The sequence below is a fragment of the Oryctolagus cuniculus genome, chromosome 15 (assembly GCF_051225735.1).
Source record: "Oryctolagus cuniculus isolate XC-2025 breed Fujian yellow rabbit chromosome 15, ASM5122573v1, whole genome shotgun sequence".
NCBI classification, from domain to species: Eukaryota; Metazoa; Chordata; class Mammalia; order Lagomorpha; family Leporidae; genus Oryctolagus; species Oryctolagus cuniculus.
In genome coordinates this window covers 85326302-85349804 of record NC_142881.1, presented here as the reverse complement: position 1 = coordinate 85349804, position 23503 = coordinate 85326302, and the positions used below count along the sequence as shown (strand labels likewise).

Genomic DNA, 23503 nt, shown 5'->3' with positions numbered 1-23503 from the left:
AAGTGGCCACATCACTTTCGCTCCTGCATAGTGGCCAGGATGCAGTCACAACACACTGTGCGAAGGCAGGACGGGTAGGGTACGTGTGCATTCCCAGGAAGAAGGGGAGAGTGAGCATGGCCTGCCCAGAGCGCAGAGTCAGCAGTGACCAGGGCACAGACGTGGCGAGAATGGGCCGGCAAATGCCCAAGAACAGGCTCCCAGAAAGGAAGAAATCGTGAAGCGCTGACTTACAGCATTTCCAGTTTTCGTGTGTGTGAATATTTGCACCATGGTCCACTGCAGACTGCCAGCACAGCCCCACAAAATGTGCACAGGGAAGAGCTGTGCTGGGACAGCCCAGTGTTGACCGTGTCGACACGACGGGCGCCAGTCACCTTAATCCCCAAGATGGAGCGAAATGATGGGGAAGGGATGAATTTTAAGTCTGCATTGCCTTTGTTTTCTTCCTTTTTTTTTTTTTTTTAAGGTTTGCTTTATTTTATTTGAAAGGCAGAGTGCTTGAGACCAAGAGACAGAGAGACACATACACACACACAGATTTTCCATTCACTGATTCACTCCCCCAGTGGCCACAACGGCTGGGACAGGGCCAGGCTAAAGCCAGCAGCCTGAACTTCATTCTGGTCTCCTACATGGATGGCAAAGGCCCAAGCACTCGGGGGCCGTGTCCCACTGCTGTTCCAGGAGCATCAGCAGGGGGCTGGATCATAAGCAGAGCAACCAGAACTCTACGATATTGGATGCCAGTGTCTCAGCAGATGGCGTAACCAGCTTTGCCATCACACCAGCTCCATTGCCTTTGTTTTAAACATAAATTTAATCACAAATTTACATCATTTAATTTCTTTATTATTATTATTGTTATTATTATTCACTATCCAAATGCCTGCAATGGCCAGGGTTGGGCCAAGGCTAAAACCAGAAACCTGGAACTCAATCCAGGTCTCCCATGTGGGTGGCAGGGACCCAACTACTTGAGCCATTACTGTTTTCTCTCAATGGGCGAATTAGCAGGAAAATGCTCAAATCCAGGCATGTGGCTACGGGACACAGATGTCTTAACCAGGCTCTTAACCTCAAGGCCAAATGACCTGCCCTGTCTTTTTGTTGCTGTTGTTGCTTTTGTTTTTTTAAGAGTTATTTCTTTGAAAGAGAGAGACAGAGACAGAGAAAGATCTTACATCCACTGATTCACTCCCCAAAATGTCCACAACGGCTGGGGCTGGGCCAGGCCAAAGCCAGGAACCTGGAACTCCATCTGGGTCTCCCACGTGATGGCAGGGGTCCAAGTACATGGGCCATCTTGCACTGCCTTCCCAGGTGCGTTAGCAGGGCGCTGGATCGTTAGTCTGATATGGGATGCCTGTTGCAGGCAGCAGCTTAACCCCAGCACCACACATGCCAGCCCTGCCCCCTGACTTGTAATTGCTAACAATGTCCTCGTTAAACAGCTGGCTTGCAAAATTCCTACAAATTTAACAACCAGCTCTGAAGGCAACAGGCCCCAGCTAGCTGGACCAGCAGCCGCTGGGAAGGGCAGCAGGAGAAACTGCAGGGGTGGGAGCTGCCCTGGAGACTGTGGGCAACATGCTAGGGGTCTGGGCAGTGGCGTGCTGGCAGGCAGGGGACACTGGTGTTAGTGACCCCTGGGCAGGCCTAGCACGGCCAGGTATCAGGTGTTTCCCCTTTACCCTCAGGGAAGCCTGCTCCACCCTCCCTGTAGCTTCAGAACAGAGAGACAGGGCTCCATTATCTCGCGGCAGCTCTGTGCAAATTAGAGAAAAAGCTGGCCCTGCTGGCTGCAGATCCCCTCCCACCTCTCCCTGCTAGAAAGCCTGGCTTCACCAGTAGAGGCCAAACCCAATCCCCTCACTCCCTCTTCTGGACACCTTTGGGCAGTGCACAGACTGAACAACAGCACCGGGGGCCCTGTGTGGAATGGAGGTGTCTCCCACCGGGGCTTGGGCTAACGTTCTCTCTGGGAGGCTAATTGTCAGACGTGCCACTCACTGACAAGGCTCCCTCGGGGTGGCAGTGGCAAAGGCCACCTCTGGAGACTCTGGGCCCAGGGAAGTGCCGCCGTCTTCCAAAGCAATGGCTCTCCAACCTGGCCACACACTGGGTCACCAGAGGGCTGTTTTATTTTATTTTTTAAAGATTTATTTTTTAAAGATTTATGTTTTAAAGATTTATTATTTTTTTTTGACAGGCAGAGTGGACAGAGAGAGAGACAGAGAGAAAGGTCTTCCTTTTCCGTTGGTTCACCCCTCAATGTCCGCTGCGGCCGGTGCACTGTGGCCGGCGCACCGCACTGATCCGAAGGCAGGAGCCAGGTACTTCTCCTGGTCTCCCATGGGGTGCAGGGCCCAAGGACTTGGGCCATCCTCCACTGCACTCCCTGGCCACAGCAGAGAGCTGGCCTGGAAGAGGGGCAACCGGGACAGAATCCGGTGCCCCGACCGGGACTAGAACCCGGTGTGCTGGTGCCAGAGACAGAGGATTAGCCTAGTGAGCTGCAGCGCCGGTCAAATTATTTTTTAAAGATTTATTCATCTATTTATTTATTTGAAAGGGAGGGAGAGAGAGAGAGGTCTTCCATCCACTAGTTCACTCCCTAGATAGCTGCAGTAGCTGGAGCTGGAGCAATCCAAAGCCAGGAGCCAGGAGCTTCTTCCAGGTCTGCCACATGTGTAGAGGGGCCCAAGCATTTGGGCCATCCTCTAGTGCTTTCCCAGGCCATTAGCAGAGAGCCAGCACTGCAGACAGAAGGCTTAACCTTCTATACCACAGTGCCGGCCTTTCCTTTTGATTTTTTAATTTATTAATTTGAGAGAAGGAGAAACAGAGCAGCGGAGGGAGAGAAAGAGAGCAAGAGAGAAACAGCAAGCACTGCCATGCACTGTTCACTCCCCAAATGCCTGCAAGGGCTCTGTCTGAGCCAGGGAGGGACCCAGGAGCTGGGAATGCAGTCCAGGTCTCCCAGGTGGGTGACAGGATCCCAACTACCTGAGCTGTCACTGCTGCCTCCCGGGGCTGGCATTGTTGGGGAGCTGGAGCTAGGAGCCAGAGCCGTCCAACCCAAGCACTCCAGTGTGGGATGCAGGATAAACATCCAGGCCCCAGATGAGTGTTCATAACTCCTGCTGGCCGCCCAGAGCAGTGAACCCAGAGCCTCGAGGGATGGCCACGCTTTCATTGCCAAGGCTCCCCAAAGTACAGCCAAAGTTGAGAACCACTGTGCTGGAAGCATCCTGGTTGGGGCTGGTGGGTTTTGGTGGGGGGCATCAGCAAATGCCCTCAGGAGAGGTCTTCCCCTCCTCCATAGCCTTTGGAGCCTGCCCCAGCCTGAAAATGCTGAATGATTTGAGGCAGGAAACCGAAGGCAACCTCAGGACCACAGCTGGAGAAGCCAAGGCAGTGGGGAAGGGGCCGTCTCTGTCTCTCCAGCTCCCGTAGACCTGTACCTCCCCTCCTGGGTCTTGGTGTCCCACTTCTAAGTGTGGGGGTCGCATCATCCTGCTCTCATTCCCACCCTCAGTCTCCCTCCGGCAGCCCCAGAGGGATCTAGGGGAGCCCCTAGGATGCAGGGGGCTCTGGTGGCCCGTGCAGCTGGGCCCTGTGCAGTACTGGGGCACGGAGTGAGGAAAGAGCGAGTTTGCCCACCCGCCCCCGGCCCCCACCCTGCTCCAGTGCAGACTCAGGATTGGCCGCTGCCCTCTCCCCAGCTTGGCTTCTGGGTTTGAGCCCGGAGCCTGTGGTTTTGTTCAGTTCCAACTGTGATCCCCAGAAAGCAGGCAAGAGAGTGCAGTGACTTCATGTCCTCAGGGGAAACAGCTGCACAGGAAAAGAGCCCGGAGGTGGTTTCTCAACCCAAACAAGCAGGAGTGGACCCAGGCTAAGGGCCCGGGGCACTCTCTGACTTGGAGAAAGTGGTCCTGGCTACATTACTCACAGATGGCTCTCTGATTGCTCAAGAAGCTGTCCCAGGCCACGGGACTCACCCTGTGACCTGCTGTCCACACGAGGCTATCCAGCTCACTGTCTTCCCACTCCTGGGTAGCCTCTGTCCCAGGCTGACCGGGCCTGCACCTGGCCCTAAAGGAGAAGGGGATCAGCCTGTCACTCAGTGGTGTTTCTTGGAGCTGCCGGTGGAGCCTGGATTCCTCTCGGCCTTCGACAGCCTGGGCGCAGGGCTGGGAGCGCTAGAGGGGGCCGCCTAAGCGATACAGTGCAGGGCTGAGGGGAAGTGCTAGCGACTCCTGCTGCTGGGCTGCAGTACTGAGCCACACAGCACTGAGGCACACGGGGCACAGGCTGCAGAGGCAAAGGCACAGGGACACACAGGAGCAGGAGCAGAGGCTGCATGTGCAACGTCCCTGAGGCACAGGCTGCGTATGGTCGTGTGAGATGGGTCAGAGGGGCAGACACGGGTGGGACCATGCAAGGACCTGAACGCTACATCATGGTACCCACTCATCCCCCTGGGGAGTAGCTGAGGGCCAGAAGAAGTTGAGGAAGCTTTGCCTCCTGTGTTTTCCCATCAACCTGGCCAAGGGGCTCACCACATCCTCCTTACCCCCAACCCTCCCCTCCACTGCATCGTCCAGACTCTCGTTCCCAACAAGGCTGCTGCTGAGCTCTGCCTGGGGCCTCTCATCCCCTGCAGGGGCTGGCGCTGGGTGTGCTTCAGTGGCCACGCGGGAACCAGCGGATGGGGGGCATTCTGAGGGTCGCAGAGGGCTAGACCAGCGAGGTGATCGCTCGAGCCCGTCTCCGCCAGCTGCCAAGAGGGTCCCGTAGTTGTTAGGCCCAAGCAACCCGCCCTGGCCTCAGATGCCTAAGGGAGCACTCGGGTGACCACGAGAGGCACAGTGGTGGTGGTAGGGGGGCACCGTCCAGGCCCACCGGGAGCTCTCAGGCCAGGGACTGTTAAAGAGTGCTCAGAACCGGAGCCTTTCGAGAAACTGGCACCACAGAAAAGCAAGAGCCACACCTGGGTTCAGATGCCACCCAGTGCCAGGTAACTGAGGGCAAGTGATTCAGCAGTGCTGTGCCTCGGAGTCCCCCTGGGAAAGTCGTTCTACCAGCACCTGCCGCAGAGGTCTGAGGCTTCAGTGAGCTATGGGCTGGAAGCAGCAACCTCAGCGCCGGACACACACAGTGGGTGCCTCCTAAGTCACGGACACTGAGGCTGCATTCGTCGGGCAATTTTTAGGCTCTTACTGCCGGACCCTACAAAAGCCCCCGTATACACCCCTGAGAATCATGCTTGTGTGAAACAGATCCGTGTCAATCGGGAGATTCGCTATCCAAGGCAGGGAATGGTTTTTGAGAGCCTACTGTGTGCAGGGTCCTGAAGTGCTTCACACTCGCTGTTCCTGCTGTCTTCTTACTAAGGAGGCATAAACAGTGAATATTCCTAACAGGCATCTTCCCGCTGGGCCCCTGCCCTGAGGATCCAGCGCCTGCTGGCTCCTGACACACCTGTCTTTCAACACTTAGACAGTGAGCCCCCACCCCCACCCCTCGCAAGAGCGCTCTCCCACTGGGGACTTGGCAGGGCGCAGGGCTGGGCGCCTCTGGCCTCCAGAATTCTCCAAGCCGGCTTACACTCCCCGAAACAGGCCCTCCCTACACGACTCGAGCCTGAGGACAACCCAGGACAGGGACCACTGCCCTCGGCTCCCTCTCGGCCCCGCCCCTGCACGCCAGGCTCAGCGCCGAGCCGACCAAGCCGCGTGCGCCCCTGCTGGGCGGAGCGGCTGCCGGCCTGCCCCGCCCTGGCCCAGTGATTGATCGGCAGTGACTCCCGAGGCTTTCATGGTCCGCTTGGATGGGAATTAATTCTGTGATGGATAAATAATGTATCGAGCTGTGCGTAGTCCGAGGCAAGCCGTCCGTCCGGAGCCAGGAGAGGGAGCCGAGCGCGCGGGGCGCGAGGGGCGCCCGGGTGAGAGGAAGAGAAAGGCGAGTGCATGACAGCATGATTGGCCCCGCGAGTCCGGCTAGGCGGTTGCAGAAACATGCTGAGCCCAAAGATCAGGCAGGCCCGGAGGGGTAAGTCCAACTTCCCGGGGTTTCTCCCGGCATCGCATGTGCCCCCTTGGCAAAGGCGCGCGCGCACTGTCCCGCCGGGTGTCCCCTGGGGCGGGCGTGCCGGGACCACGGCCGCTGAAGAGTGAGCGAGCATCCTCAGGACTGGGGAGCTCTCAGGGAGACTGGGGGCTGTGGGGGGCTCAAGCCGAGGCTGCAGAAGGGCGGTGGCTGTCTCGCCCTGCAAGTTTTCCGGAGGCCTGGGCTGCTCCAGGTGATTAGGTGGCAGCTCTGGGGAAACTTGGCTTCTTTCACGTCAAGGAAGTGCCCCCAGATCAACCCAGCGGCCAGTACCAGAGTGGTCCTTACGGGGTGGCTTTATTCTGCAGCTGGGGAGCAGCGTCTGGGGAGGGTCCCCCAGGCAGGCTGGGGCGGGGGTGGGGGCACGCAGGCATTTCTGCCGGGAGAAGGCCCTGGAAACTAGAAAACCTGGAGCCAGGAGGGGGTGGATGCAGGAGAGAGTCAGAGACCCAGGGGGAGTTCCGGCACTGTGCCAGCTGCCTTTGTCCCAGCAGGGTGACCCAGGCCTGAGGCCTGCATAGGGCTGGGGACATCACCTTCCTGGACAGCAACTACTTGCCCAAGGCAAGAGTCCTTTTAGAAGAGCGTATCACTGTTAGGGAAATGGAATATGTCTTTTCAGGTGGCTGGGGTTGGGAGAGCTAAGTCTCCCTTGTGAGCCGTGAAGATGAGGAGGGGTCTTTCGTGGTGGTGGGTGCTGGGAAACAGTGTGTGTCTTGTCACGTGTTTGCAGCAGGGGCCCTCCAGCTTCCTGCAGACCCCCAGTGGGCACCCGATCTCAGTGGCACGCCTTAAGCAGCCCGGATGGCTGTCCTGAGCGGGACCTGCCCTCCAGTCTGTTCACTCTGTGAGGTGCTAGGGGACCCGCTGTAACCTGTGGTGCCCAGTGGGCAACGGAGAACCTTGCACGTCTCTGATGAGGGTTGGGGTACAATCTGGTGCTGACCCAAGCGGTGGCCAGGCCAGGCTCAGTTCTACCTTCCCACTCTTGTGTCACCTGCCAGCCGCTGGCCCGTGTGGCTACTGAGCATGAGACATGTGACTAGTCCAGACTGAGAAAAATACACACCAGATTTTAATGCCTTGGAACCTAACATGAATGTAAAAAATCTGATTAATAACAATTGTATATTGATCACATGCTTTGGGGTATATATTAGGTTAAACAACATAGATTACTGAAATGCATTTCATTTGATGCTGCAGCCGGGAGATTGCGGTTCCTATTGTACTTTCATACCTACTTCTGTTGGACAGGACTAAGCAAGAAAGACTGGGGCTTCAGCAGTGGGGCTTGTAGGCATTTAAGTTAGAAGCTCCAAACCAGGGGTGATTTTGCACCCCACTCCCCGGTGAGTTTTGACCCAGTCCGGAGACATTTCTGGTAGTTCTCACTGAAGAGGGCTCCTGGCATCTGGTGAGGAGAGGCTGAGTGTACTGGTTAACAGCCCACAGTGCACAGGGCAGGCCCAGCACAGACACTCACCCAGCCTCACATGTCAACAGCGCCTGGTGCCAAGGATAAAACCCTCTACTGGGTGATACTATCTGGTTGGACACACGAAAAGATTAAGTTGATAGTGCTGTTTTTCAGACATTAATAAAATAATCACTTACCCACAAAAATGTCTGATCGTAAACCATGACCAGAGACAGGCTAGGAGCATGAATTACAGATGAAAGTGCCTGGCACAGGGCACCAGGAAGCTTCCCGGGGAAGTAAGTGGTCCTGGAACAGTGAGCTGCAGAATGACAGGGAGCCAACCAGGTCAGGGGCTTGGGGGCTGGGGGCTGGGGGCTGGGGGCTGGGGAGGAGGGAGGCCAGGGCCCAGATGGGACGAACAGCTCGTGCAGGTGCCAGGGGTGGGCTCAGGGGAGCCCAGGACCAGTGAGGCTGAAGCTGGGAGCAGGCAGAGGCAGCATGCACAGTATGAGGCTGGAGCCAGGCCAGGAACCAGAGTCACCTGTGGCCCATTAAGGAAAAACTCTCCCTGGGGACATTTTTGGAGAACCAGGGGCCAAAAATTTCATCAAAATTCAAACATTGCGGGAACCGGGCTCAAGCACATGGGATACTTGAGCAGCAAGCCATAGCTGCCCACGGTGTCCAGATACTGTCTGGTGTAGACCATTGCAGACCATGCCTACTGCAGACACACTTCCAGCCTGCTTTATTGCACAGGTACTCTGGGCTGCATGGAAAAGGCCTGGGTCGGCCTCTAGGACAGGCAATAAAATTAGACCCAGTCAGTAGGCTCAGCTGCCCATGGGGCCCTGTATGTGATGGAGACACCTGGGCCTACAAGGGACCCTTCCTCAGGTGTCATTGGCTGTTAACTTCCTGGCAGTTTCCCATCCAGGCCAGCCCCCAGTGAGTGACCGAAGGTTTCCATAACCCCATAGGACATCCTCGTGTCCCCTTCCTGGAGAAAGAGATATCAGAATCCAGAACCTTCCAGGAACAAACTGACTGTCGCTCACCTGCCTGCAGAACTCCCTCACTCTGTGTTCTGCTGCCGGGGTGGGGAATGTCCAGCCATATAGGGCCAGCAAGATCACGTGAGCTGGCTCTCCCAAGGCAGCCGCAGGTGAGACTCAAAGTTTAATGCATCCACAGCAGGCTAAGTTTTAAGTTGATAATCTTGTGTGCCCCATGAATGACACCATAAATATCCAAGAACACTTGGGGCTGGATGAGTTACAAGGAAAAGCGGTCTATTGGGATAACTGTTCAGGCATCCAGGGGCTTGGCGCTGGCACCTGCTAGGCTTCTGGTGAGGGCCTGTTGTGGGAAGTAGAAGAGAGCCATGGGCACACGTGCAAGAGCTCGTGTGTGAGACAGACCCACAGGGGGCCCCAGACTCACTTTATTACAACCCACTCTCATGGACACCACATTAACCCCACTCTAACAGTGGCGCTCCCAGGACCTAATTCCTCTTAAAGGGCCCACGGCCTCCCCGCACCATCACATGGAGAAATGAAACCGAGCCTCACGTGAGTGCCAGTGGAGCAAACCGTAGTCAAACTATAGCAAGAAACAAGTGTGGGCAGTTGTCCTGCCCTGGCTGAATTTAGCGTCCAGGAAGTCGGAGGCAGGTGTTGTCAATACACTCGCAGACCCACACACGTGCAGGAAGACAATAAGAACACAGGAGAGTAAGGGAGTACCCAAACCACCTCAACATGGCTCAGAACAGGCCAGTAATCCTAACAGCATGTGTGGTTTTCAAGACATCACAGGATCTGGGCTGATTTTGGCAAAATGGTCCACACTGGCCCAAACCAACCATACAGTGGGTCTTCTTAAGCTTCCCAGGAAATGGGTCTTATTGAAAAAAATGCAGGAATTTCAAAAGTTTTGCACCAAAATAAGCATCTTTAAAAAAAGATTTATTTATTTATTTGAAGACAGAGTTACAGACAGGCAGAGACAGAGAGAGAGAGAGAGAGGTCTTCCATCCGCTGGTTCTCTCCCCAGACGGCTGCAACGGCTGGAGCTGGGCCAATCTGAAGCCAGGAGCCAGAGCTGCTTCTGGGTCTCTCATGCCACTGCAGGGACTCAAGGACTTGGGCCATCTTCCACTGCTTTCCCAGGCCATAGCAGAGAGCTGGATTGGAAGAGGAGCAGCCAAGACTCAAACTGGCACCTGTATGGGATGCCACCACTGCAGGCAGCGGCTTTACCCACTTTGCTACAGCACTGGCCCCCAAAATCAGCATCTTATAATTACATTTTTACACAAATTTTTGGAAGTACTTTCATATTATTAGTTTAAACCAGCTCAAGCACATCTCTCTCCGTTTTTTTAATATTTATTTATTTATTTGAGAGGCAAATATAGATGGAGAGAGGAAGAGACAGAGAAAAGTCTTCCATCCACTGGTTCACTTCCCAAATGGCCGCAATGGCCAGAGGTGGGCCAATCCGAAGTCAGGAGCCAGGATCTTCTTCTGGGTCTCCCAGGTGGGTGCAGGGGCCCAAACACTTGGGCCATCTTCTCCTGCTTTCCTAGGCCATTAGCAGAGAGCTGGATGGGAAGTGGAGCAGCCAGGACACAAACCTGTGCCCATATGGGATGTTGGTGTAGCAGGTGGAGGCTTATCCTGCCATGTCACAGCACCAGCTCCTCGAACCCGTCTCTTACACTGCACGTGGTTCCAGTTTGCCTTTCAGGCTCCTCAGGCACTCCTCAGTGGGATCATTTGGTGACTGTCACGTGCCCTGGACTGTGAGCGCCCAGGAGGGCAGGGGCCATTTCTATTTTTCCACGTCCTCAGAGTATTTCAAAAAATTTCTGGGGAAATGAAATTGAAAAACCCATTGGTTTTTGTGCAAAAATATCTTTAAATCCATATGCAGTTTTTTCAAAATATGTGTTTCCATGAACTTTTGAAGACCCCTCATTTGCACCAAAATAACCCCGTCTATTAATTCAATTTTTCATGAACTTTTTGACAGGCCCTCGTATATCCCCAGCGCTAGGCACTCACCACACGTTTTTTGAATGAATGAGTGAATGAATGAATCAATGAAATAGTTGAATACTGGAAACAGCAGTAGCTGGGAGGCTGTGATGTTGTCTCTGCCCTCACCGGCTGCGTTCTTAGGAAAGGCAGCCACTCCCTTAACCAGCTTACTTGGTCCCCAATATTTTGCTTTCCCTTTATGCTAATACTGGAGGGATTTTTCCCCCAAATATATCTACATTTTTCATTTTTAGGTCACCAGTATCTCAACATTTTCTTTCAGAGTTTCTGCCTTTGTTTGGAATATTTCGAAGTGAAATTGATTTTTCTATTAAGGAGGCTCCTTTTAGAGGCAATCATAGACTGACAGGCAGAGCTACGGCAGGAGTGTGAGGGACCAGGAGGGTGAGGGACCCCCCCCCCCGCCAGTACTGTGTTGGGGGGAGGGGGAGAAAGTGCACACTTGTGGCGAAGCACAGTTGCCCCTCAGTGTCTGTGGGAGACTGGTCCGAGCTCCCTGCGGAAGCCACCCTGCACTTGTTCGAGTCCCATCTATAACCTATACAACATCGTCCCACATGCTTTAAATCATCTCTAGATCACCTACAATATATCATACAGTGGGAATGCCACATAAATGGTTGTCAAGCTGTGTTGTTTAGGGAATAAGGATGAGGAAAAAGCCTCATACATGTTCCATACAAGTGCAACTTTTTCTGGAATTTTTTTCTTGATATTTACTTTTTTATTTGGAAGGCAGAGTGACAGAGAGAGAGGAGAGACAGACAGAGAAAGAGATTTTCCATCCACTGGTTTACTGCCTGAATGGCTTCAACAGCCAGGGCTGGGCTAGGTGGAAGCCAGGAGCCTGGAACTCCATCCAGGTCTCCCATGTGAGTGCAGGGACCCCAGCACTGGGGCCATCTTTTGCTGCTTTCCCAGGTGCATCCCCAGGGATCTGGGTCAGAAGCAGAGAAGCCGGACTCAAACCAGGGCTCCAACACAGGTTCCTGCATCACAGGCAGCAGCTTAACCCATGTGCCACAGTGCCGGCCCTTAGATTCTTTGAGAAATAAAGTGGAATGATAATTTTAAGAAGGGGCCCACTGCATCTGAACAGCTGGATCTTAAATTTAAATGGCTAGTGGAATATTTAAGGTTGAATGATGACACCTAATAGAAAACTAAGCAAATGAAAACACAAAGCTTTCATGAACTCCAGGAAAACAAAAACTGATGCATGAAAGGAAAAATTATTTGGCTCAAATGGGATTAGCACTTACACAGTACCGACAGTGGAAATTCTGTGTATGAATCTAACCAAAATTACAATATGACCCTATAGGAGGATGGAGTGGAGGCAGGGCAGTGAAAGAAGTAAAATCTCTCTTTATCATGAGAAGTCAATAGATGACTCTTCAAAGAATCAGGAAGTGAGATAAATGAATACTGCTGAGGTCCGCACAGAAGGAGGACTACAAAGGCCAATGTGGTTGCCTCCAGGGAATGGCTGATGAAAGCTAAAGGAGAGGAGACTGCTGGGCTCTGCCCCAGGCCTTGCAGCCTTACTTGAGCTGTGTGTGGGAAATGCTAGCCCAGAAGTCACCTGACCTCAGACCAGCTCAGACTCAGGGAATTGTTCTGCTCCTAAGGGGAGGTCATGGCATTCACAGGTCTCCTCTGATTGCTTACTTCTGAATCTTGTAGCTTCCCCAGCTATGCCCAGGGTGACCTCATGTTGCCTCCTGCCCAGGCTTAGGGTGGAGATCCCTGAGAGCCCCCTAAAGAGATCACTCATGGCCCCGCGAGTGGAGCTGGGAAGGGGTAGTAACTGAACTAAGTGACACGGCGTCTGGGTTTTCCTGAGAGTCAGAATGAGCACCTAGGACTAGCAGAGGGGTCAGGAAGTTATGCCAAGGAGCAGGTATATGAGAACTGGTCATGGAGGCACAGAACCAGGGTTCCGGCCAGAGCTCAGCCCAGACGCGGAGGCCTCGTGGACAGCAGAGAGAGGGCTGCAGCCCCTTCACTTCCAGATCAGGCCCTAGCACCACTGAGCTTCTGCCCGCCCCGGTGGCTGAGATGCCCAAGCCTGGATGCTCTCCACTTGGCCAGGTCCTAGATGCAGACTTCAAACTCCCACCTGCCTTCCCCTACCTTCCAAGAGTTTGCTCAGAACTGAAAGAACATTGCAGAGACCCTCGGATCAGCAAGGGCCAAGACAGGTCCCAGGAACCCGATAGGAGAACATTAAAATTCCTGATTTGGGGATCTTTGAACAATAGCAGCCTCAAAGCACATTGTGGCTTGATTTTTTTTTTTTTTGAACACTGTTTGTTCTAGGATTTTTTAAAGATTCTTTTGATCTGTGTCTATTGACTCATAATTTCCATATAGTGGTCTCGCCCTATTCACAGTTTGGATTTCCATAGTTTTGCTTACCCCCACAGTCAACAGCAGTCCAAAATTATTCAATGGAAAATTCCAGAAAGAAACAGTTCACAAATTAGTTTTTAAAGATTTATTTATTTATTTGAAAGGCAGAGTTACAGAGAGAGAGAGGGAAAGATACACACACACACAGAAATTTCTTTCCTCTTCTGAATCACTCCCCAAATGTCCACAACAGCCAGGGCTGGGCCAGGCCTAAGCTAGCAGCCAGGAGCTCCATCCGGGTCTCCCATGTGGGTGCAGGAGCCCAAAAGCTTGGGCCATCCTCTGCTGCCTTCCCAGGCACATTAGCAGGGAGCTGGATTGGAAGCAGAGCATCCAGGACACAAACCAGTGCCCACGTGGGAAGTATCACACTAACTGCCACAGGACCACAGTGCGTGCAGTCCATGACCCCTTATTTTACTTAATAATGGCCCCAAAGTGCAAGAGTGTTGATGCTGGCAACTCAGATTCACCAAAGAGAAGCTGAAAAGCACTTCCTTGAAGTGAAAAGGTGAGTGTTTCTTGCTTTATGAGAGCTGTGTGTATAGGAAAATGCCTACTTCTGCAGGGTTGTTACTCTCTGTGATCTCCGGCATCCACTGGGGAATCTTAAAACGTATTCTCTGTGGGGGAAGGAGCACTGTTGCACAGTAAAATGAATGAATCTAAAGTGCCGATCGTTTCCCTTAACCCCAGAAAGCTCCCACCCGTGTCTGCCCAGGGTGACACTCTTCTGGTCTCTCTCACCATAGAAAGGTTTGCCCTGTTCTTCACTTCATCTAAGTGGCATCACAGACATCAGTCTCTCCCTATTTCTTTTCATTCAGTTGAGAGGCAAAGAGGCAGATACAGACAGACAGACAGATATCCACTAATTCGCTTCTCCAAATGACTGCAACAGCCAGGGCTGGGCCAGGCTGAAGCCAGGAGCCAGGAGCCAGGAGCTCCATCCAGTCTCCCATGTGGGTAGTAGAGACCCACTGTTTGAACCATGGCTACCTGTGTTCCAGTGTGCCCTTTAGCAAGAAGCAAGGATTGGAATCCAGAGCCAGGAACTGGTGTGGGATGTGGGTGTCTCAGCAAGCATCGTAAGCACTGTGCCAATGCCCCCTCTTCTCTCACTGTGCGTGCATCACGTCATGCACTGGGTCAGGATGTAGCAACAGCGACACCCACCGCCGATGTCCCCCAAACTTGGATAACCATGAGCTGTGGAGCGAGCACAGCTCATGCAGTGACGTCACTGTGCCCTCTACCACCCCGGAATCCAGGCCTCCCCCCGTCCCTGCCTGGCAGGCCCCATGTCAGTACTGCACACTCTTGCAAATGAAGTGGCTTAGAAGACCTGGCCATCATTCCCACGTCCATCCCGGGACTGCCTAGCTGACCTTGACCTACCTCTCCAGGAGCATGCTCCTTGGTGTGGCCCTCACTGGCAGATGTCACGTCTTGTGTCTCGTGGTACTGTGTTGGAACTTCCATCCTGAAGTCCTGTTACACCTGCCATGTGCGGGCACTGTACATAACCACTTTCCATCCTCAGAGACCCCTACTGAGAAAAAGGGCACCACGGCCCCATTTTTCAGATGAGAAAACTGAGTCCCAGCAAGGATACTGGACATGCCAGATGGGAAAGCCTTCCAGTCTGGAAGCGGGAATGCCGGGATTCAACCCCTGGGCGCATGAATGTCATGTGTGGGCTCACATCCTTACACACTGGTCCCAGATCCAGGCATCACGAAAGGAAAGCTGTCCCTGGCAGAGAAAATCTCACGTGCTGAGGCCCAGAGGCCTGGGTCCGGCTCAAGCTGTGGGCAGTAGGGGCAAGGTGATGCCACCGGGCACTGGACCCATCCCACATTTAAACAGTTGAGGGATGTGGCAGGCTGCAGTGTAAACAGGGGTCTACAGGGGGTGGCCCAGAGGACAGGGAGAGGGGACATCCAGCTGTGGGAGCAGTGGTGTTTCCATGGGCCACCTGCAGTGGCTGTTGGAGCAGAGGGATTGAGAGTCTCCTCTGCTTCCTGACACTCTCCCCCAGGTAGCAGGGGCAGGGCTGAGTGGTGGAGGCACCACCTGCCATCCCCCAGTAATTTGTAAGAACCAGGAGTATGGGGCCGGCACTGTGGTGTAGCAGGTAAAGTCGCCACCTGCATTGCTGGCATCCAATATGGACACCAGTTCAAGTCCCAGCTATTCTACTTCCAATCCTGCTCTCTGCCATGGCCTGGGAAAGCAGTAGAAGATGACCCAAGTGCTTGGGCCCCTGCACCCACGTGGGAGACCCGGAAGAAGCTCCTGGCTCCTGGCTTCAGATTGGCACAGCTCTGGCCGTTGCAGCCATCTGGGGATTGAACCAGTGAATGGAAGATCTTTTCTCTATCTCTTCCTCTCTCTGTCTATAACTCTGCCTCTCAAATAAATAACTCTTTTTAAAAAAGAAGAAGAAGAAGTACCAGGGAGTCAAGAATTCACGCTGAGAACAGATGCTCCCAGCCACTGCCCCCACCCCGCCCAGCCACCCAAAGCCCACATGCCCAGAGATGAAGGCGGCTTTGGCGCCCAGGGAAGCGGACATCTCAAGCTGCAGCCTCCTTCCTACTCCTGCCTTTTCTTCCCAGAGACCTCCTGCTAGCTGACAGGGAAACCCAGCTCCTCTGTCCCCAAAGAAGCCCCACTAAGGGAGCCACCCCAGCAGTGTTCTTATATGCTCAGGACAGGAGGTGCCGCCAGGGGCTGGGCTGGAGGAGCTCAGGCTGGCCTTGCCGCCCCCGACAGCTGAAACCTTGGCCGTGACCTTGCTGTCTGAAGATGGCCTGAGCTGGGTTAGACCTTAGCTGGGAGGCCACCTTGAACTCCCCAACCTGCCCTGGGACCCTGCCCTGGCCCTGCTGGAATCCCGGCAGCCTCCGTGGTGATGACTTAGCTCAGAGTGGGGATGCGACGCTCTAAGCAGACAGCTCCTAGGTGGGCACAGAGCGAGATTTATAATTGAGTGAATGACATGGGCTCACCCACCCCAGGCTCCTGGTGAATGCTTGTCTAGTCTGAACAGGAGAGGAAGCAGCAAGGACTGGGAGGTCCCAGGCCAGTGGCTCCCAGATGGGGTCCAGAAGAAGGGGAGAGAGGCACTGAGAGGCTTGGACTGTGTTCACAAGAAGCAGTGCCAACCCCCATTCACAAAGCACTTCCACAGGGTTCACCCGGCTCATCCCCACCACAGTCCAGGAAGTGTGTCTGTCCTCATTTTCTAAGTGGACACCTGGGGGATCCGAGAGGACCCCAGGCCTCAGGACTCCAAACCCTGTACCCCTTCTCCGTGCTCACATGGCCTCTCCACACCCATCACCCCGAGGGGAGATGGAGGAAAAGTGCAGCCCCCTGTTGCAGTGTCTTGTTTGCCACACTGAGTGGAAACAGGCCATGGGCGGGGAAACCAATCCCAGACTAGATACAGGAACATGAGGTCTCTGGGATTTTATTTCTTTTTTACTTATTTATTTATTTTATTTGAAAGGCAGAGTAACAGAGAGGGAGAGATGGAGATCTTTCGTCTGTGGGTTCACTCCCCAAAATCCCCCCTGCCAACAGCCAGGGCTATGCCAGGCTGAAGCCAGGAACTCCATCCAGGTCTCCCATGTGGGTGGCAGGGGCCCAAGTATTTGGGCGGCTGCTGCTTTCCCAGGCACAATTAAACAGGAAACCGGATTGGAAGTGGAGGAGCAGGGACTCGAACAGGCAGTCTGATAGGTAGGGATGTGGGCGTCCCAAGCTTAATCTGCTGCACCACAATGTCCACTCCTCTGGGGTTTCATCTCTTTCTCCTCTTCTTGAGAGGTTTTCCTGTCATGGGGAGCAACTGCCCTGATGCCTCAAGAGTGAGTCAGGGAGCAGGCTGGTTAGCCTAGTGGTTAAGACCCCCTAGCCTGACATCAGGGTATCCAGGTTTGAGTCCAGGCTCCAGTTCCCTGCTGATGCAGACCCTGGGAGGCAGTGATGATGGCTCAAATAGCTGAGTCCCTGCCACCGTTGTGGGAGACCTGGATGGAGTTCCTGGCTCCTGGCTGTGACTCGGCCCAGTGCTAGCTCTTGTGGGCATTTGGGGAGTGAACCAGAGGACAGGAGCTCTGTCTATCTATGCCCATCTCTCTCCATCTCTGTGCCTCTCAAATAAATTGGTTAATTTAAAAAACAACGAAGAGTGAGTGAGGGTTCATCAGGCCATCAAGCAGAGTGAGGCAGGCCAGGTGCAGACACAGTTGTATGAAGTGGCCCACGTGGGACTGCTGGTTGGTTTGGAGAGGCTGAGCGGAGCACCACCAGGGGCCTTGAACGCCCTACCAACGTCATACCCATGTCATTGGTGGCCGAGGAGGTGGTGAAGCTGTCCCCCTCCCGAGAAAGGGATACAGCCACAGCGAGGGGGCCCCAGAGGCTGCCCGCTGTGTCTCGAGGAGGGGCTGTCGGGAGTCTGCCGGGTCTCAGGCTGTGAGGATGTAGGTCCTGAGAGACCTGGAGCCAAGCCAGACTTCCTGAGTAGGACCCCACACCCTCTGTGTCTTCCTGTTCCCCTGCTGTATGCACACCCTTGCCCCCCAGCACCCCAGCCTTCCATACGAGGCTCACCCCTTCATCCAGCGTCAGCCTCACCTCCTCCCACACCTTCCTCCCCGCCTGACCTCCTCGCCACGTCTTCACGCCCCCTCCCTGCTTTAGACTCCTGTGTGCCGTGATGACAGTGAGACCTGGAATTTGAGTGTCTGTTCCCCCTTTAGCTCTGCCAAGGCGGGCGTGAGTCCTTTCACTTCCGTGCCCCAGGAGCTCCCGCAGCAGGCGGACAGGCGGGAGGCCCCGTAAACTCAAGGGACAGGTGAAAGAGTGCTGGATCCAGCTGAACCTGGGGGTGAGCCCTGAGTGCAAGTGAAGAACAGGCAGTCCAGGTGTCCCAGCCCTCCCCACTGTGTTGTCAAAAAGCAGCCCAGCCAGGTCAGAGGAACAGCCAATAAGAATAACGTTCAAGGGCATCCCACATGAGCGCCGGCTGGGGTCCTGGCAGCTCCCTTTCCGATCCGGTTTCCTGTTAATGCACCTGGGAAAGCACTGGAAGATGGGTCAAGGACTTGGGCCCCTGCCACCCACGTGGGAGACCTGGAGGAAGTTCCTGACTGCTGGCTTTGGCCTGCCCCAGACCTGGCTATTGTGGCCATTTGAGGAGTGAATCAGTGGTTGGAAAAGATCTCTGTCCCTCTCTCCTCTCTCTGTAACTCTGCCTTTCAGATAAACAAGTAAATCCTAAAAATAAAATGAAAGAAAAACCTTTAAGGGGGTAGGTGTTGTGGTACAGAGGGTTAAGCCACCACTTGCGACACCATCATCCCATATCAGAGAGTATGTTCAAATCCTGACTGCTCTGCTTCTGCGTCAGAGCCCTACAAATGCATCCCGGGAGGCAGCAAATGATGGCTCAAGTGCTTGGGTCCCTGCTACCCAGGTGGGAGGTCCAGATGGAGTTCTGAGCTCCTGGCTTCGGCCCGACCGTGCCCTGGCTACTGTGGGTATTTGGGAAGTGAGCTAGCAGATGGAAGATTCATTCTCTCTCTCTCCCTCCCTCCCCCTCATTGCTCTGGCTTTCAAGTTCATGAATAAACATTTTTTTTTAAAAAAAAGAGTGACTTTGAAGAGTGTGATCTTGTATATTGATTTTTTGAAATCATTAAAATGCTCATTATAAACAATTTGCAAACTTCCTCAGCCACCTCACAGCTCTTAAAAAAATCAGTGCTTTCGTTCATGGAGGTGGTGGCTGGGGAGGGGTGGGAGGAGTGAGGTCTGTGCCCCCTCCCTATCTGTAGTCCTACAGGCCCTGAAGCAAGGCCCATTAGGAGAACCCCTCAGGCTCTCTGGAGCCCTCAGTGGGGGCACCTAGGGAGGAGCAGATGGCCATACAGAGCCCAGGAAGAAAGCTAAGTAAACAAGTTAAAAAAAAAAAAAGTAGGGCACTCAGGAGCCACAGGATAATAAATCATCAGAAGCCGGTGCTGTATTCCCAGGGCAGCATGGGACCCCCACGGAGGCCCTCGCCCCTGGCTGCAGATTGCATTAACTTTGCGAGGCTATCTCATCTGGGCCCTTCCAGAGGGGCCCGTCCATTACCTCACTCCCCTCTCCTCCATCAATCTCTCAGCCTCGATACTCTCCCTGGCCATCAATTCAGCTGAGATCCATCTCGCTGTGTGCTAGCTCGGCTTTCAGATCCCATCGACATGTGTAAATCAATTGTGCTTCAGCTCCTGCAGCCGCTTCTCGCTGCTCCACGTGCAGAGCTGCAGGCACAGGAACACCCCTGCGGGCCCCCATGCAAGTCGCCTCCCACGCCTCTCTGCGGGCCCTCCAGGGCCAAGAGGTTCCAGCAGCTGCCCAAGGCCAAGGCTGCCATAAACCTCCCCCAAAAGGTCCTGAAAATCAGTCGGGTCTCCAAAGTAGACCCTAAGAGGAGGAATCACCCGCGGTAATTTATGAACGAGGTGCCCTCTTGGAGCTGGGGGGCCACTGAGAGGTAGGGAGCAGGACAGGGAAAAGGAGGGCTAGGAGCCAAGTGCAAGTGAGGGGCACCGCTCCACACAGGGAGGTCTGAGCGGAGCCCCAGGGGCGCTCCGAGGGTGAAGCGCACCAAAAGGCAGAGTGATGGAGGTGAGGGGAGAGAGAGATCTCTCATCTGCTGGTTCACTCCCCAAATGGCCACAGCAGGCAGGGCTGGGCCAGACTGAAGCCAGGAGCCAGGAACTCCATCCTGGTCTCTTATGTGGATGGCAGGGGCCCAAGTACTTGAGCCATCTTCTGCTGCCTCCTTAGGTGCATTTGTAGGGAGCCGGATTGGAAGCCGAGTGCCTGGGACTCTAGCCACTTTTCCTGATGTGGGATGCTGGTTGCGTTGCGAGCAGCGGTGTAACCTGCTGTGCCACAGTGCCTGCCCTGTAATGCACCTCTTTACCCAGCAAGAAACAGGTTTCCAGCGCTTTCAGATTCACGCACTGAGAAGTCCTCGGCCAACAGCTGTCCTTGGAAGATGAGAGCTTCCTAGGTTCTCAGTTCCCAGTTCTCTCGGGGCTGGACAAACAGGCTCCAGTAGCCCAGGGGCAATCTTCCCGAGCAAGCCACATCCTGAGAAACCAGCTCCCCAGGGCAGGCCACTGGAAATGAAGCATGAGGCTGGGGAGGGGCTTAAGCATAGGGAAAAGGATCGAAGAGGGTTTGGGCCAAACTCTAATGTGAGCCACTGCGAAGGTATGCTGGATGCGCTCTCAGAACAATGTCTATGCACCAGCTCTTGTTGCTGCAGTGCTGGGGGTGTGAGTGAGCCGCTGGGGGTCCGAGAGATCCAGTGAGGGGTGTGAGTGATCCAGGGGGAGAGGGAGAGATCCACTAGGGGGTGTGTGATCTGCTGGGGGGTTATCTGAGAGATCCAGTGGGGTATGGGAGATCCAGTGGGGGTGTGAGTGAGCTTCTGGAGGTCCTAGAGTCCCCTTGGGGGTGTGAGTGATCCAATGAGGGTGTGAGTACGCTGCTGAGGGTCTGAGAGACCCAGTGGGGTGTGAGTAATCCACTGGATTACTTAGAGCATGTGAGATCCACTTGGGGTAGGAGAGATCTGGGGGTGTGACTGATCCAGTGGGGATCTGAGAGATCCACTGAAGGTGTGAGAGATCCACTGGTAGTCTGAGCAGTGCTCACCTTCACTGAGCCCTGATTACTTAGTGTGAGAGGAGATGGAGGAAGCAGAGTGGAGCTGGCCCAGGTGCGCCAGAGCAGTGCCCCTGCGGAGTGGAACAGGTGTGCCCACCTGCAGCCACCCCCACCCCCTAACTGTGGACCCGCTGAAGGGCTTCCTCCCGAGCATCGTCCGTCCCTTGTGTCCTGGTTCGTTGGGTCCCTCACCTGGGAACCCCACAGGCAGAGGCTTGTGGAGGTGGTCAAGATCCTAGTGTGATTCTGGTCGCAGCTAATAATCACGAACACTGGTCGTATTGATAATCATTTTCATAGCCAGTTTGGGTGGACCAAGGGGATCCAGCTCCATTGCAAAAGAGCTCTTTCATTTAACACTGTTCATGGTCATTTACGTGAGCCACACACAAATGCATTCCCTGTATGAAACGTGCAGCGTTACAGCTCTGTGCTGTCTTTCAGTCGGCTGAGGCTCCTTCCCAAGACCCTACACTGTGTAGATACCTGCACCCGACCGAAACACGTCGCCATGTCTTTGGCTTGGAGTCAGGGTTTTTCTCCCCTTTTTATCGAGCATTATGTACCATGCATTGCCCTGCAACTTGGCTTTCTTCCAGGTCTGTAACAGCATTGACGTCCCTGTTAAGGCAGAAGAAGGGAGCTGGAAGGAGAGGGGGATCCGTTTTTTAAAGGGTGGTCAGGAAAGGCAGTATTGGGGAAATGGTGTTAGGACAGAGAGGAGGCGCTACAGGGATCGGGTACAGAGCCAGAGGCTGGGCATGTGTCTGGCCAGGAGCAGCAGGGGCCAGTGTGGCCATGGCAGGAGAGGCCAGAGTGGGGCCAAGAGGTTACGTGACTGGGTCCCCAGGTCCCTTGTGGGCGACAGTGGTGGCTGTTAACTTTTACTCTGTGTCATCTTGAGGATCCTTCAAGGTCTTCATAGGCAGCCACTTGATTTGCTGCTGTCTGCAAACCCTCTTAGGAGGACAGTGGAGCAGAGAGGCTGTGGCAGTAACTCCGGAGACCGGGGACAAGGCAGGCCCAGGGATGGGGACACTGTGGGAGGGGCAGGTTCCAGGGCAGGGGAAGGCCGGAAGTTCAGCTTTGGGCTTGCAAAGTGGGAGGCGTCAGAAAGGCAGTGTGACTCATGGTCTCGAGTCTAGGGTGGGGCCGCCCAGAGGGCTTCTGCACGTTTAAATCCATGAGACTGTGCCTGCGGATGGACATGGGGCCCAAGGCCTAGCCGCTGGGCACTCAAACTGAGAGGTGGGGGAGGTGAGACAGTGTCGTAGCCACTGCAGTAGGGAAAAGGCGGGAGAGTGTGATGCTGGAATCCAATGGCAGGACGTGGCTGGGAAGGGGGCGGGGGGTGTCAGTGGGGCCAGGGGCTGTGTGCAGCCCGGGAGTGAGAGGACTGGGCAATGAGAGGGTCCTTGGTGACCTTGATGAGCGTGGTCTGGGTGGCACAGAGGTAGGGGAAACCCAGCTACAGTGAGTTCAAAAGGGAACAGGGCAGGTATTGGAGACAGGAGAGAAGTCACTTCTAAGGAGTTGATTAAAAGGGGAAGCTAACCGTGTTCACTTACAAAGTTGACCATTGCTAAACAAGAAATCTGAAAGGCTCCAAAGTCAGAAACTTTTTGAGTGCTGGCCAAGGTGATAGCACAAGTGTAAAATCCCATGCCGTGAAACTTCATTGCATGATCAGCCTTATTTTTAAAATGCCATATAATATTGCATTCAGACCAGGTACATAAGGTCTGTGTGAAACATACACCTGAATTTCAAGTTTAGACTTGGGTCTCACCCCCACGATACCTCATTTCGTGTGTGCCAATATTCCATGATCTAAAAAAGGAAAAATTCTAAATCTAAAACGCTGGTCACAAGCATTTTGGATAAGGGTTATTCAACCTTCATAACCTGCGTACTTCATCTCATTCTCGTAAACGTCTGTAGAACCTTCTGTAACGGGAATTTAGTGCAATTTATCTGGCTATTTTCCTACCGGTGGACATTCACATTTTGGCATGCTTATTATTTTTTGGTTATTTAGTTACTTATGAGAGAGAGAGAGCTCACTACTGATTGATTCCCCAAATGCCCTCAGTGTCCAGGAATGGGGGGAAGCTAGGAGCTGAGAGCTCACTCTGGATCTCTGTGTGGTGGCGGGGTTGTTTACTTGAGCTGTCCATTCCCAGCATCCGCATTAGCAGGAAGCTGGAGTCAGGAGCTGGAGCCAGGAATCAAACACAGAGCCTGGGATGTGGGAGTTTCCTAAACAGCAACTTAACCATTAGGCCAAACATCCATGCTCCCCCCACCCACACACACTTTAAAAAAATATATTTATTTATTTATTTGAAAGGCAAAATTACAAAGAGGTAGAGGCAGAGAGAGAGAGGTCTTCCATCCACTGTTCACTCCACAAATGGCCGCAACAGCCAGGGCTGTGCTGATCTGAAGCCAGGAGCCAGGAGCTTCTTCCAGGTCTCCCATGCAGGTGCAGGGGCCCAAGGACTTGGGCCATCTTCTACTGCTTTCTCAGGCCACAGCAGAGAGATGGATTGGAAGTGGAGCAGCCGGGACTCAAACCAGCGCCCATATGGGTTGCCAGTGCTGGAGGTGGCGCTTTACCCACTGTAACACAGCACTGGTCCCACAGACTTTTTATTTTTTTATTTGACAGCAGGAGTGGGGGTTGCATTTCTAGATCAACCCCTGGATTTCTAGATCATCCTTGGATGGTCCTGGG

The 23503-nt window shown here is 54.0% G+C and overlaps 1 protein-coding gene across 9 annotated transcripts in view; it reads left to right on the top strand.

Annotated features, from left to right (window-relative positions):
• The window catches only part of ARHGAP22 (Rho GTPase activating protein 22), a 189838-nt gene that overhangs the window by 42584 nt on the left and 123751 nt on the right, over positions 1 to 23503 (top strand). The window contains exon 1 of one of the 9 annotated variants that reach the window (XM_051837518.3): positions 5759 to 6060. The exons of the other annotated variants lie outside the window; for them this stretch is intronic. Within the exon in view, the coding sequence (XP_051693478.1) occupies positions 6027 to 6060 (34 nt within the window). The 5' untranslated portion in view covers positions 5759 to 6026. Of the gene's footprint in view, positions 1 to 5758; positions 6061 to 23503 lie in introns of those variants that run through there. 9 annotated transcript variants of the gene reach the window in all.